A 16,178-nucleotide genomic window follows, 5' to 3' on the forward strand; every position below is an offset into this window, starting at 1 on the left:
CTCAAGTGGTATGGAACTGCTTTATTATGGCTCTTGGGGCACCAGCATATGCAAAAGCATAGTCTGAAATAGTAAACCAATCCATATTGTGGAAGCTCAATTCTACAAGCTACCAAATGTTTTTCCCTTTCAGCTTCTGATTGATCTTATTAAGTATCTTATTATATGTATTATTGATATATATCTAGCATCACATATGCTGAGATGCCACCAATTTTGTCACTAATACAAAGAATCAATGTTAGCACAAGGACCCGTACGGGCGTATGTTTAGACCAACATTAATAATTCACCGAAAAAATCTTAGATACTTTTACAAGATTAAGGAACCTAAAAAATACCTTCCGGCTAGCCATTCTGAATAAGATCCTGTATTGTTACAAATGGTATCAGAACGAACTCAGCCCATAGTCTATATAAACTAAGAGACACTACAGCATGGCTTCATAGAAGCTGACCACAAGCCGATCATAGTGCTTGTAATTAGATTTAAATAAATTTGAACCCTTAGCCCGTCAGGGCTTGAACGGAAAGGTATGTGAGAATCTATACAGGCGTCTGTTTAGTCCCACATCGGTTATTCGCTGAAGAGATTTTGAGTACTTATACAAGACTAAAAAACCCAAAAAAACACTTCTAGCTAGCCATTTTGGGTGAGATCCTAGGCTGTTACAAGTATACTTTTAAAGGTGGTGATGAAGCTTGGAGAAAATGAAACATTTCTTGCATACTTTGACTGGTTGAACAGTTCAATCACCAAACATTTATAAATAACATTTAACATGAGTAAACTTATTTACAATGACACATGAAGCTGACAGAGAAATCAGTTTAATTTGTGAGAAACTGAAACATGTACAAGGGGATCAGGCAAGCTAAGGATCTGGATTACCAACCACTGCCTCGTCACTGGAGTCATATTCATCTTCGGTCAGCTCTTCATCACTTGATTTGTCTTCTGGTGGAGCACCGATGTCCTCAGGCTTCGCATACCTTTCACAATATTCTGGATAATGATGACAAGAAAACTGAGTAATAGCAAAACAAACACTTTGGATTCCACAACATATCACCACATGCTTCCCTACCAGTGGAGTAAGGAAGCATGTATTGATTGATGGATACATAAGTGCAATTAAATGTTTTCTCTATGGCAGAGAGATCTATTATGCTACAAATTGTCCAAGCACGACCCTTTACTATCAAACGAGTAAAAGAAGAATCTCAAGGGGCTGGGGAAAAAAACCCTATAAGGTAATTAAGGTTCAAAATCTTACAATACAAAATATTACAATACAGTAGAGCACAATGGCCTAGCTACTTCAAATATATAGATTGTTGACAACAAGTGTAATGTCTTTATGTATAAATGTCAAGATTCACCATTTCAATACCGGACTCTGTACTGATATCATTCTTTTACAATATCCGTACACGGTACGGTATGGTACGGTAAGGTTCAATATATAGTGTCTGTACAATATAGTATCATATACCAGTTTGGTGCTAGAATGGTATAGTATGCTCGGTAAGATATGATACCAATCGGGATAGCAAACCTTGATAAAGATTTATCACATCCTTCTAGTGAGACCCTAATTCTAAAATATAATTGAAGAATGAGACAATGCCTATCCTTTGATGATGAATAGAAACAAGTCAATCCAAAGACGCCAAAAGAATTAAGAAAAACAACGAGAAGCACTGCAGAAGTCAACTATTCAAAAATCATATCCATAAGCCTTCCCAAGTGCCAGTTATTCAAGATGAAAAGAAAGCTGAATTTACTGGTATCCTCATCACTGGGAAGAAGAAATAAAAGTCCTGAGTATGACAAGGAAATTCCAGCTTTGCTCATGCCAAGTAGAAATTGCAATCTTTCCAAACTCTAGTCTAAATGCATCCTAATACCTAACAGCAGAAGCTTATCAACTGCTATTTTTGCAAGGTCGTACTTTGTTTGGTCATTTGGTAATACAAAGACAAGTACTTTCTTTGAGAAGAAGCTCTATTGGCTAACAAGGTCCCAAGAAGATCTGAGCATGAATTTTGCAGCAACATATCCAAGCAAAGGACTTTTTGCCCAACAAATGTCAACTTGGTTATCAAGACAAACAATGATTTCCACTCCATTATAATAGTTGAATGCTCTTTAGAAATGGAACTCACCAGCAATTATCAATGATTTTCATGTGAATGCATTAGTTATTAATCATTATCAAGATGTACTGAAAGAAAACTTATAAAAGATTTTGCTGAAACCAACTTGTGTAATGTGTGACATATCGGGACATAAAATCTATTAAAAGCCAAATTCTCCAAGATGGATGGCTGATTGAGGCTGAAACTGAAATAGTCCTAGAAACCATCTCCCACAGGCATCCAAAGATCAGTTAAAGACCGACGGATGACCAAAAAAACCAAAATTGCAGCTAAAAGACAATCTTAAAGGTTACACACACCATTATAACATCCAGATATCCATTATCATATTGTTACAGTAACCAAATCTTAGCAAGTTTGAAGCCTATAAGTCTGATGATGTGATGGGTCCAATGCAATCCTTTAAAAGTTGGTCTAGAATCTCCAGGTGAGTTGGCACTGAGTTCGACGCAAAAAACACTGTATTTGGTTAGGATATAAGACATAAACTTACAGAATTTGATTACTCCCTACAAAAAGTAAGCCTACATAATTAACCTATGTTAAACATGATTTTTTGTGTTTTTGTTTACGCATGTAACACAGACAACAACACGATTCCCTTCTCTTCACTGCTACCTTTGAACATTTAAAGTGATGAGTGTCCTTCAACTCTGAGATATATAGCATAGATGTCACACATAACATAAACTTAATTAGAAGAACCAGTAGGAAGTTCAATTATGGTTGGCTGCAAGTAACCAAGGAGATTTTTTCAATGAAAGTGGTTACCTGGGATGCAATCTAATATGAGATCAACTTAATAGTCATTGACTTAAAATCTTCATTTTATGGCTGAAGAACCAATCTAGAAAAGCTGTCATGGTTAATATCAATTCTACCAAGGATCTGATACTTCTCATTTTAAGGGATTAAGAAAGAAGGAAAAGGACATAGAAGTGAACAATAAATTAAAACAGGAAGAGGTTGAAGTAGTGAAGGGGGGTTCGCCAACATGGTCCAAACACATCTAATGTTTGTAGTTTTGGCTACATCAGTCATAACCAAGGATTTATATGTTGGTGCCTATATGGCATGCCAGGCACCAGCAAATGTGCCACCCTGTGTGGAATACAAAAAGTTTTAAAAAATACAGTCATTCTATAAAAAAATATTCAATAATGATTTGCTCGGTGCTTGTCAAAGCATGCTGGGTGTCTGGTCTAGCACCGATCAGTAGAGGCCAACACTTGAAACCTCGGTTATGACCAAATGACCATTATAATCTCATTTTGGAGCCACCTACTTCTAAATTACACCACCACATCTAGAAAGTCCAAAACTGATGTCAAGGTCCAATTAAAACCCCCATTGCATTTCAAACATGAACACCTGAACCTGATTTAAAACATGATAAACATTATTGGAGCTTATAAATCTTCAGCAAATATAAGAGAAATTTATACCAACAGAATGATTAGGAAAGGAGGTCAAAATATTTCTAACAGTGCTGAATTTGTTTTGGTGTGCTAACAATTTCAGGTTTGAATGAGAAAATTTTGGAGATTCGAAGTCTAATGTGGTTCCTCTTGCAAACCATATTTACGGTAGACAAAATGTTTAAAAAACACAAGATATAAAATTCCACAGATCATCAACAATGTTCAGAAATCATATGAGCAGCTCGGAAATTAGAAATCTTGACTTAGGAGAAATAGATCATCAATAAAAGGGAAAAAAAATGATTGACTTGCAAGGTTCATTTCCTAGACTATTAAAGCTTAGAATGGCCTAAAAAGCAAAAAGTTGGGGAAGAAGTCAAGTTAATAAGCGTAGCCTGATGCAGCTTCTCTAAGAAACAAAGATGAAGGTACAAAGTGGGAAAAAAAGTTCCAAACAACTTGGACAAAAGCAGGAACCACATTGAGCATATCCTATGTGCTGATGGATCATGGTCTTTGGATCCCTCTCTGCTTCAGAATAAGTTACTTAACTTCTATCAAGATCTAATAGAATAGTAATTATCTGATTATTGAGGGTGAAGCATGGCCAATGTCACCCACCTCTTCAGACCCTTCATAGAATGAGATGTTAGTCAGACTCTTTACCAATCAAGAAAATAACTGTTTAGCTAGCATGAAAGTTGCAATGCTTATGGATTCCAAGAGGACTTTGATACAAAATATTGGAATACTGTCAGATTCAAACTCTGTAATGCAATAAGCTATTTCCATAAAATCAGTTTTCTTCAACCTCAGTGGAGCACAACTTACATTGAAGTTATTCCCAAGAGGGAAAGACCTTTCAAATCCAAGATTTTATACCTTATGTTACCAGGACCTTTAATCTAGCATGAAGTACCCGCACCTAACACTTGAAAATGGACATTGGTATGACACTTGGACATGACTATGTAAGAACAAATAATCAAGTACGGATCAGGTCCAACGCTGAGACATGCGCCTGCACCATAGACTCTAACCCCAGTCCATGTAACATAGTCCACATTTTATGTAATACGGGTCACAGAATTCTAGCCAAATTCATCATCCAACAAGCTGAAGTTGGTCATTGGCAAATTTCCTGGTTTAGAAAAGGAAGTCTCTATGGTTAGGAGGGATATTAGTAAGAGCAAACTGATAGCCCAACAAATTATTCCTAGTTTAAAATTGGAAACCGATATGGAAATAGCTTATGATAGAACTTGCTGGGACTTGGGAGGCTGTGGTTCAGGTTCTTAGCTGGATGAACCTTCTTGCTATACGGAAATAATGGATCTTTTAATGTATTTCAACCAAATCCTTTGCCATTTTGATTAATGGTATCCCAACTAGATGGTTCAGCACTACAAGAGGTATCAACAGAGATGACTCACTATCACTATATCTTCTTATCTTGCACTTTTAAATTCTTACTAGGATTCTTAATGAAAGGATGTATCAAAACCACATTTCAAGTTTCCTACACAGCAGAAATCTCCATGTTTTCATTATCATGCTAACAATGTTATCATAGTTGCAAGGCGCCTATGCAGGCCAAGGTGTCTAGGCAAGGGGCACCTAGGCGTTAGTTTGTTAAAAGATGTAACTCTTTCTTTTATTTACTACGTCCTTGCTTTACATTATTTTCAATTCTGTGAAAATAACATAATTTATGTCATCATATCCCTCATCTCATCCACCCCTTTATCAACCATAGGGACACCTCTCTCTCACAACGTTATGGAAAGGAGCAAACACTCATAGCCAAGTGCCCAACTATCTGCCCATGCGCCTGCAACCAGAGGCCCTCTGGCAAACCTCTAGTAGCCACCTGAGGCTCAACAGCCTCCTGTACTTGGTAACTGTCTGATTGCTTAAAGTTCCCAAGGTCCATACTTCCATCTCCCTCTTTTTTTTTCTCATTTCCCATCTTTTTTCATTCTTATTCCTCTTCCTCTCTTTTGAAAGATCCATCTTTCTTCTTCTGCTTTTACATCTTCTTTCTCCGCTTCTCTAAAAAAATCCTTCATTTTTCTCATCTTGTCCCTCATGTCTTCTTCTTTCTCTTTAACTTTTTCCCTTCTTTTCTTTTCTTTCCTATTTTATTTCTTTTTTTATGTTCCCCTTATTGCAATCTTTATGATGATATGAAGTCTCAATGACCTTTGTGTGTGTGTGTGTTGTGTGAAGACTTATCAAATTTGTGCTTTCGAGGTTTAGCTTCTAACAACTTGCATTTGTCACTTGCCACACTTAAATTTGCGTTGGCGTATTGATATGTGATGCAACAAGCTTTGGTTTTGACTAATCCATGCTCCTATCATATTATAATGGTTTATTTGGTTACATATATTTATATATTGGGGAAAAAAAGTTACATGTGTTATTTTTGACTTTTATCTATTTCTTTGCATTATCTAAAAATGGACTTACTCTATCACTCAGTAATCCCCCTGGGTGCCAAGGCGGTGCCTAGACAATTAGGGATCCCTGCCAACTAAGAATGGACTGGTTAAGGAGTCCAATGTCATACCAATCTCCATGTTAATGGACTAGTTTAGGAGTCCAATGTCATACCAATGTCCATGTTTAAGTGTTGGGTACAAGAACTTTAGGCTATGTTAAAGGGCCCAAGTAAGTTGGGAGTCTCAAACCATTTGGATTAGGTGGTCCAACTTGCAACTAGCCTGGTGCAATTCGAAAAAAGATGACCCCCACCATCCTTAATCTCCAATGGTGGAGTTTGGTATGGTATTTGCTCATTATGGAGACTACCTCCTTATTGTTGCTGATGCAATCCTTATAGCAAATCCTTTGGCTCCAGAGGCATGGGCAATTTAAAAACATAGAGGCCTATGAAAGTCGCATTTTCGCTTAAGAAAGATGGTGCCTTCATGAGGATATCTTTAGAAAACCAAAGATACCTTTAGTCAAGAAAAGGCCAACCACGCCGGTGATCCTTAGCTAGTCTTTTCAAATGATCAGCCACACTGGGACTAAGATAAGGCCTGGACTCCCACAAGGGGCAGTGGTGGTAAATCTTGGACAATGGGCAAAAGCCCAATCAAACAATATCGCATGAGTGAAGACAGGCAATGCCACTTACTAGACTTTGATAAAGGAATGGAATGCTACCAAACTGATACAGGAGAGGAAGATTTATTCCAAAGGAATCGATATTCGTAGGCTGATTGCTTGCTTATCTATTTGATGGCTTTGCCTTCCTTTCACCCTTCTTCTCTTTAGCAGGGTAGGGATAGGACTCAACTACAGCTTGGTCCTTCATTTGATACAATATAGGCATAATTGCCTCCATATCTAGTTCAAGATCAACCTCCATTCTCAAATCAAAAAATTGATGGAGCTCAGTTGATGGACCAATGGCTCATGGAACCCAACAACCCAATTAACCTGGCAGGGCACTCAATGAAAGGGGGGTACACTAAGCAAGTATGAGAAATTGGCCATGCTCTGCTTTCTTAAAATAAAAGCAAAAACCGCTATGGGAGGTCGAACGAAGGAGGTATGGAAGTCTAGGCTCATCCCTAGGGAATATTGGATCAAACAACCGGGGAGTCTACTTTATTCCAAACACCTTTAGAAGATGAGGTTTGCCACATCTATTGTGAAGCAAAATCCACAAGGGATCGGGTTGTGAATCCGGCAATGGTCATGGCAAAAATTACAGATGAGTGGATAATTCTCTATAGGAGTTGCTTCGACTGTTAGCCAACAATCCTCGGCACCTTGTGCTAGCATATATTGTAGGATTGTACATGCCCTTCTTTACTTCCAAAGGAAAAAAGACAAGTGAAGAGGAGTGTGAGGAGTTATTTATGAAGTGAGAGGAAAGCCAAGGGAAATTTGGAATATCAATGTGCATGGTAACATGGAAAGCTAAGGACAAGGCAAATGAAAACAAATTGGAACAAGAATTTTCCATTTCTTTAGTCTCCAAGAAAATGTTCGGATTTAGTTGGGTGCACAATGATACTACAATAGAGAAGGGCTAGCAGGAGTCAGATAACAGTGGGCCAAACTGATGGTTGGTTTTTGTTCTCATGCTGCAAGCGAAAAGAGGGGAAAAGGCAGAAAAAGATATCATAGGTTCCCATTAATTAAATTGACAAACTAGAATACTTAAGATGAAATGTACAAGTGTTGAAATGAAACATGGATTACAAGAAACAAGAAGAATTTGCTAAATATACAAAGATAATAATAATTTTATTGAAGGTGACGAGGAGACATATTCGATGATAATTTTGCAAGCACTACAAATACTAAAATCTAGAAGGTGATTATAGTTAATAAGACAAAAATAATTTTAAAAAAAGAGTTCTAGAGTCAATTTGATTAGTCATTTGAAAATAATATTTTTGACAGAAATTAATATGCATGCATCAAAGAATGAGGGTTTAATTATAACAGAACAGATGAGTTATGGTACAAGAACATAAATATTTTTTATGAACAAATCAAGAATGTAGTATAATTTAAAAATGGGGAAAGGCCCCTATATTCTTTTCTACATGGAATTTCATATAACCATAATCATAGTCATAAAGCCCTGTCCTAACCATAAGAGGCCAGCTTTTTGAATCCTCATTCGCCAAGATTTTCTATTAAGGGATACCTTTGCAGTTATTACAAAATCCAAATACTTTCTACAAATTCCACCCACATTACCTTATGTTTCCGTTCTCTTCCCAAATCCATTGACAAGATCCAAGCACATCACCTTATTGGAGCTTCCCTTCAATATGTTATATATGCCTATATTATCCTAACCAAGTCATCATCATTGTGTCGCTCATTGATGCAAATCCTATAGCTCTTTTAATATATGTTCTTCATAAGTGATTCCAACCTATAGTAAGAGCAACAGTGATACAAATACTTCGGGAACCTAATCCTAATAAAACATGCCTGTCTTTTTTCTTAAAGGACCTAGGTAATATTAATAATGCTTTATTCATTACTATCATCTCTACCAGGGAGGTCACAAGGGCCAATTAGTCAACCATGCGACCAAAATGAAAGCTAAACAATATGAATAAGCATATTGAAAAGTATTAGAAGGGTAAGATGCAGTTGATCATGACATAGTCAAAATGGACCCAATTCATAAATGGTTAAAATTAGGAGTTCAAGCTTTACAAAATTGGATTCCAGTTTAATAGGTCAACTCCATATGGTTGGTAAAGGCTAGATGTTTGAGTTCAGCTGCAAATTAAGTTTCTTTGTGCCAAAACATAAAATTCTTGCATCTCCAAAAGAACATTCAAAGTGATTTTAGCAAAATGCAACATTGAAGTAGATAAAGAAACAAATCATTCATCATGATAGTTGTAGTCATAGGCAAACATAAGGAAAAAAAGATACAGAGGGCACATATGATGAGAAGTAAATTTGTCGAGAGGCATTATTCATGAATGCAAGAGTGTTGAGTCAAAGATATCCCTAGTCAAATTTTCTTCGATGTATGTCTTCAATTTTATTGAATCTTGAGACCTTGTTTTAACGAATTTGAAGAAACAGTCTGGAATTCAAACCCCTCTATCTTTCAAGATTTTGCTGCCCTGTATATGGCTTGCATGAAAAGTTCAATGAGATCACCTTTTCAACTATCAGACAAAACCTTGTTTCAAACCTTGGAATCTTGTTGGACACAAAAATATCATGTTTACAGAAGCTCAACAGACGCTGAAATAATGTTTTCTTTTTTCAATTAATGAAGATTTGAGTTTTGATTTCAGTTAGGGAATACCATATTAAGAATTAAGAATGAATTAGCAGGTCACTTATTGCCTTGGAAACCCAGCATCCTGCAACAAGAATGATTTTACATACCAGAGGGAAATCACAGGTGCAGTCCAGTGCCATTTGCATCAAACTAGACAAGAGACCCTTTGTGAGTTGGATAGATTTTGTCTTTGAATAAGAAATAATGTTCATTACAAAAATAACACTAAAAATAATATATATATATATATATGCTACAAAATCCACACAAAAAAAAGGTCTCATCCATAAGCTTTTTTTCAGTTAAGGTTGACAAATGGGAGTGCATGGGGAGTTGATTTATCATAATAACTTCAAGGATTAAAATAATGTAACACACAAGGATTGCTGAACCAAGCCGTACCGGCCGGTTTAGCCCGAACCGAGCCGACCCGGTCTCCGACCGTATCGGTTCTCTAATGAAAGACAGTTCTGGCCCCCTGATTGAATGTGGCCGGAACCGAACGGTTCTGTCCGGTTCGACTCAGTACCGAACCGTACCGGTCACCAACCGGTACAGGTCTCGGTACCGGTTCGACGAACCTTGGTAACACATAATAGAAGCTGTTCAAGAAAGCATGAACAGAGGAATGACAAGCTTCTTAGCTCCTTATGTACATTACAAATTAAATAAGTAATGAAGATAATGTTTCTTAAAAAATACAAAACCTACTTGCATATTAGGACAATGTAATGCATATTGTTATTCAATGACCATGTGCATCCCACAGTTTAGCCTAGAGGTGTAAAATAGCAAGCATTCACATGTAAGTTTATGTCATCATTGGTCTACCACAATTATTAGCAAAATTATTGAATTAAATATGCTAGAGAAGAAGCTATCACATAGAGATAAATCCAGGTTGACTTTATATATGTCACCTTTTACTTTTTGTTCATATGCAGGTCGATCACGCATCATTAATGCTGCAGCCTCCCCATTCAATGGATCAGAAGGATTAGGATACAACAGAAGTTGTGGAAGGAATACTTCAAAAACATTAACAAGATCTGGTAAGAAAGACACAGGATGATCGGTGAAACTCATGATGACCAGAAGTCGCTACTAACCATATACTGCCAACAAATATTGAATTCTAAGTCAACCATGGCATTAATGCATGATGGTGAGAGGAAGATGAGCTCTATTACCAAACATGGGACTCCAGGTCTGGTTGATGACATCCAAACAAACTGAACCAGACCTAAATTAGAGACAGAAAAAACAATTGTAAGATTCCAGCTGCAAAGTAATTTGTAAGTTTGATTTTCTATAATTTAGTATACCATAAACAATAAATAGTGAGGGTAGAAGAGTTTCTACCACAGCCATAATTTTAGCATCCAAAGACTCACATTTCATCAACATTTGGATGATAAATCTTATTAACAAAACCAATGGATGGAGATTTGTAAGGATAAGCATCAGGCAATTCCACCCGGATTCTCCACACGCCCCCTTGATAAAGACCTGACACATCCCAGAATTGAATCTCAGAAAGCTCTCTTAAACCACCAGTAATCACAACAGTAAGAATTCAGGACATCACAAACTTCTCAGAGATCAAAGTGCTGCAAGACTAGATCATGCAATCAATAACCATGACAAAGAAATTTAAGAGCATCAGACGGCTACAAAGCGCTACAGTACGATTTCAAGACGCTCGTAAACACAGAAAACAGGAACCAATAAAAATAAAAACTTTACATCAAGTTCTAAACCACATTATCGCAGACAAAAAGAGAGCATATTTGAAGAAACACCGAAGACAGCAGAAATCTTCGGTTCATAAATCAATAAAAGAATAATCTTTAGGGAAGCAAAGAAAAGATTAAAAGAAAAATAAACAAATAAAACAAAAAGTTGGAGACAATTTTGCTCCGCTCTTTTCAACCACATCAAGCACTTAGATCAGAAGACATAAAACAGCCGAGGACCAAAAAAAAAACTTTAAAAAAAAACCATGAGATAATTTTTCCACAATTCATAAAAAACAAGAAAACAGAATAAAAACACAGAAATAGTTCCGATGCTATACTCTCATTCGGGCCATGGAAATCGACATAGAATTCTTGCATCCCATCGTTCACCATCTCCACCTTGTAATCACTCATCATCCTATATCACATCAAAAAAAAATCCAAAAAAAAAATCAAAAAAAGGGGAAGAAAGGAAAAAAAGAGAAATCCATCCATCAGCAGTAGGGTTCCGGAGATTCACAGTTTCATCAGGTCCATCTCGCGGCGCTTGCTCGGAGAAGACATCTTCGCTTCGTTTCTTCGAGATGGGGGCAAGAGATGGCTTCTTTCTTTATCTCTTCCGGGAGGCTCACGAGAGAAGAAGAGAGGAAGGAAGGAAAGATTGGATCTTTGGAATTCTTTTCCCCCTTATAAGGGAGCGGGGATGATGAGAAAAAGGTACGGGAAATGGACAAAAACGATAAAAGGGCCGCTCTTTAGACTTTAGTTTTAAGAGGACATCTTTTTTTATTATTATAACGGCGGTGCACTTTATCAATAGGATTCCACACGCACGCTTTCTACCGGTCATCTCTTTTAGGTTCCCTTTGGCTTTCTTTCCCCACCTTTTTTTTTTAATATCTGATGCATCTTGCAATGAATTCATCCAAATAAAAACCCCTTGGCTTTCTTCTCTTCCTCCCCATGGGGCCCACTTTTTTATTCCCAATTGGCCCCTCTTGGGTCAAGAAAGGTTTAAATCATGATTCATGAGCCGTGTGAGGCGCGTGCATATTGTGGCTCTTAGGTGACATTATGGTGACATAGTGACGTTGGAGTGTTTTTTTTCAAAAAAAATAAAATTGTTATTTATAATAAATTTTTTTTTGGTAGAACGGTCTCGTAAATGCAACCAACTGAAACAAAATATAATATATGGTATAAAAATAGAGTGCGACATCTAATAAGTTTAATATTACCATTCATATTGATTGAATTATGTATGTTAGCCGGATAATGTCATATAAGTTGGGATAAGTACTCATTTGTTTCAGACATCTTTCTAATGCTTCTTGCGACTTTAGATGTAGTCGGCAAGAGAGGATTTGGTTAGTTTTAAAATTTTAAAATTTAGCTGTTTGATATTTATTAATATATATTTATTTTAGTCATTTGGTGAGTAGGGAGGAGGGGAAGTTAACTGGTGTTTTTTTTCTCCTTTTTATTTTCCGAGGGGTGAAAAGTCAACCTGTACTTTTATCCCACATTATAATAATGAAGGATAAAGAGAGGTGCATTTGCCATTTAGGGTTCCCCTCTGCTTGCGGCACAAGAACCATCAAGATGTATGATTGAGCTTGGATCTGATTAAGCTGAACTTACAATTAATTTCGAAATTGAACTTCAAAATCAGGTTTAATTTATTTAATATTATTTTGAGTTTTATTTGAATTTCAAATCAAGCTGAACACGAGTCCACTTGGTCAATTTGATAATTCTAATAAACTAGAAATTGAATCAAGATTAAATTAAGGTTGATTAAAAAGTTCAACGAAAGCTCAGCTAATAATAACAAGCCTAGGTCATGAAAGGAAATATGAGTTTGAGATGTAATGGGAACAAAGTGATTACAAATCAGTTGGGCTGCAAACAAGTTGTGTCGGACTAGGACATACTTGACCCTGACCTAACTTAACTTTATGTTTCGTCTATAATCCTGGACCCACCCAACCCATTAATTGATCAGATTAGATCAAATTGATGGAAAGGATTTTAGACCTGGTAGATCATTCGGATCAAGTTGGGGTCAAGTATGATACGGACCCAATCGAAAACATTCGGATTTAGGTTGGGGTGAATTTGTAGTTTGAGTCAAATTTCCAGCTATTCTTTTACAGCCAAAATATAAGAATTGATAATTAAATATAAAACCTCTAAAAAAAAGTAAATAAAACAAAAAAGAGCCAATTTATGCTTGAATTTTCACCCAAAATTTTTAATTTCATTAAAGTAATTGTTCATTTTTTAGTTTAGAAAGTATGATTTTTAAAAGATATATATTGATATACTTGGGCCATTATAAATACGAATCCATCAAAATAAATAATGAAATATGAATGTTTAAATATAATTAAGTGGAAATGGTTGAAAGGAGATATAGTTGTTCTAATGAAAAAAGAAGAATTAGTTTAAATTAGATTTTATTTTATAAATTGGGAAAGATATTTAAAGTAAGAAAAAAATTTTATGGATATAAGATCGACATAATTTTTTGTCAACCCAAATTAGACCTACATAATATATGGGTCAGTCACATTGAGAAATATAAGACCGAGAACCAATCAGGAGTTTAGATTGGGTCCAATTTTTGAACCCAACCTAAGCCATGGATCTTCAAATACAGATCGAGTTGGATCTATTCATGTCAAGGTCGGGTTTAGTTATGGGTCAACCCGATGTATTGGTAACCCTACAAATCAACTTCATTTTTGGATGCAGGAGACCAATTTTTGAATAGATTCAGCTTATATATTTGATTTGTCTCCTCTTGTAAATATTCCATATATTTTTTTATTTGTTTAGGAAAGTTGCCTAGTAATAAAGAATCCTCCACAAAATTGTAATTTTTTATTTTTAGAAGGATATCATCAAATCAAGAAATTCCTGCCATATACATGTATGAATCTCTAACATGGAGTAAGAGTAATTTTCAAAAGCTTTTTCATGTTTTCAGGTCAGCTTTATTTTTGGATACAGGGGACTAATTCTTTTAAATGGAGTCAACTCATATCTCTGATATGAGCTTAAAAGGGAATATTAGCTTATATGATTATAATTCGGCTTCATTTTTGGATATAGGAGACCAATTCGTTGAATAATGGAGGTAATTCATTTGAGAATGGGAGCCCACATGATTAGTAATCAGCTTTATTTCTAAATACAGGGGATCAATTTTTTGAAAGGAGTTAACTATATCTTTGATTTGTCTCCTTTTGTAAATATTTCATATATTTCTTTTATTTGTTTGGAAGGTTGCCTGGTGAGAAGTAATCACATAGTTGTAATTTTCATGAATATCCTTGCCATATATATATATATATATGCATGCATCCCTATAACTATATATTATACTCTCATCTTCTCTTCTATTATGATGAAAGTAACTCTCAAAAAGTTCTTTATATTTTTAGATCAACTTCATTTTTGGGTTAAGAGACCAATTCTTTGAATGGAATCAACTCATATCTTTGATATGAGAGGAAATGTAAGCCCACATGATTATAGATTAGCTTTATCTTTAGGTATAGAAGACCAATCTCTTGAATGGAGTTAACTCATATCTTTGATTTGTCTTCTCTTGTAAATATTTCATATATTTCTTTCATTTGTTTTGGAAGGTTACTTGGTGATAAGGAATCCTCCACCTATTTTAATTTTCATCTTGGAAGAATATCTTCTATTTAAAGAATCCTTGCCGTACACATGCATGTATCTTTATATATGCATATTATACTCTCCTCTTCTCCCTCTCACCTTGAGGAAGAGTAATTTTCAAAAATTCATCACCGTTCTAGCCTAAATTAAGATTTAATTAATCCAAAGAATAAAAAATATTTAATTAATTATCTTCTCTCTCACCTTAATCAACCTGAGTTATTTTTAAATTTGACTTGAAATTAATCTCAAATATAGTTTGTTGGTTCAAGTTTGACTTGTTCAATTTTAAATTGAACTTGTTCGCATTTTCACTAGCTAATCTCGAGCTGTGCATTCTGCCGGACAGATAACATATTTAAAAAGGTTGAGGTAGGTTGAGCTAAGACCAAGTTTTTTTAAAGATTAAAGCAATTTATTTAGGCCTGGGCTTGGCCAGGTCTAGTTAAGCCTTGTGGTCTACTTTCCAAGTCCTCGAACCACTTGGCCAGCTCTCCTATATAATCTTATAATTGACCGAGTGAATAACGAGTCATTTATATCATTACAGCACAAGTACAACCGATCAATGGTTCTATAGAAAAAAAAATTTTTAAAATTTTTTTATTTCTCAACACCAACTCCTCTCATCAGCTGCCATATTGATTTATTACAAATTTATGAATCATCTCATGAATTTTTATTTCCATTGTATGGCATGACATATACATGCATGGCTCTTGGGCTTCGAGCTTCAAACCGAATCTCAAAATTCTTTTTTTAAAAAAAATACAAAAATATATTATAAAAATTTTAAATATTAATACTTAAATATTCTTAACAGCCATTTCAGTACTTTAGAACTTCTTCCCTTAAGTAATATACCAACAAAATCTAGGATCTAATAAAAAAATCCAGAGTTTATTCACAGCTACCTAATATCAAGAATGGTGCTTTTGGCGGGGCAGAGATTCGATTTCATTTCATGGGCGTTTGTGGTTTTATGGCGGCGGAGTATCCTTACGCTTTAACTTTCCTGAAGATTCCACGTGCTTCCTTGACCCAAAAATGGGCACCTTTGTCTCGTGGACACTGGCGTGAAAGAAGGAACAAGCGATTCAAAATATTTTTTCAAAAAGTATTTGAATATGTAAAAATAATACAATTAGAAGAAACATTAACCAGTCAATGAGACATCTCCCAAAAAAGATTAAAAAACCCAATTCCACTGTGATATATTAGTGAAGAAGTTTTCTTTTTTTTTCTTTAAATTTAATAAGCATCACCTCCACTCATTCCCACCGTTCTAGTCTCATGGCTTAGGTTTTCCCAGAATACTACAAATAAAATGTAAGAATGCGAGTTTGTTTTGATTATTCTAATTTATCTTGCAACCAA

The 16,178-nt window shown here is 35.5% G+C and overlaps 1 protein-coding gene across 1 annotated transcript; it reads right to left on the minus strand.

The window, feature by feature from the left end:
* Positions 1-702: 702 nt before the first annotated feature.
* Positions 703-11,826, minus strand: LOC103710362 (ubiquitin-conjugating enzyme E2 4-like). Its single transcript, XM_008796046.3, has 6 exons — positions 11,629-11,826; positions 11,447-11,526; positions 10,764-10,878; positions 10,560-10,612; positions 10,290-10,418; positions 703-1,006 (listed from the first exon to the last, which is right to left on the minus strand). Exons 1-6 carry the CDS (start codon positions 11,670-11,672, stop codon positions 876-878), a joined length of 552 nt encoding a protein of 183 aa, XP_008794268.1. The 5' UTR covers positions 11,673-11,826; the 3' UTR covers positions 703-875.
* Between the last annotated feature and the right edge of the window lie 4,352 nt (positions 11,827-16,178).

Source organism: Phoenix dactylifera, chromosome 5, assembly GCF_009389715.1.
Source record: "Phoenix dactylifera cultivar Barhee BC4 chromosome 5, palm_55x_up_171113_PBpolish2nd_filt_p, whole genome shotgun sequence".
In the NCBI taxonomy this organism is placed as follows: domain Eukaryota; kingdom Viridiplantae; phylum Streptophyta; class Magnoliopsida; order Arecales; family Arecaceae; genus Phoenix; species Phoenix dactylifera.

Excerpts from the sequence above, each read along its gene's own strand:
- LOC103710362 (XM_008796046.3), bottom strand. The coding sequence starts at position 11,672 with ATGTCTTCTCCGAGCAAGCGCCGCGAGATGGACCTGATGAAACT. Across the intron at positions 10,879-11,446 it reads TTTCCATGGCCCGAATGAGA|GTCTTTATCAAGGGGGCGTG; the intron begins GTATAGCATCGG and ends GGGATGTGTCAG. Across the intron at positions 10,613-10,763 it reads CATCCAAATGTTGATGAAAT|GTCTGGTTCAGTTTGTTTGG; the intron begins GTGAGTCTTTGG and ends TCTCTAATTTAG.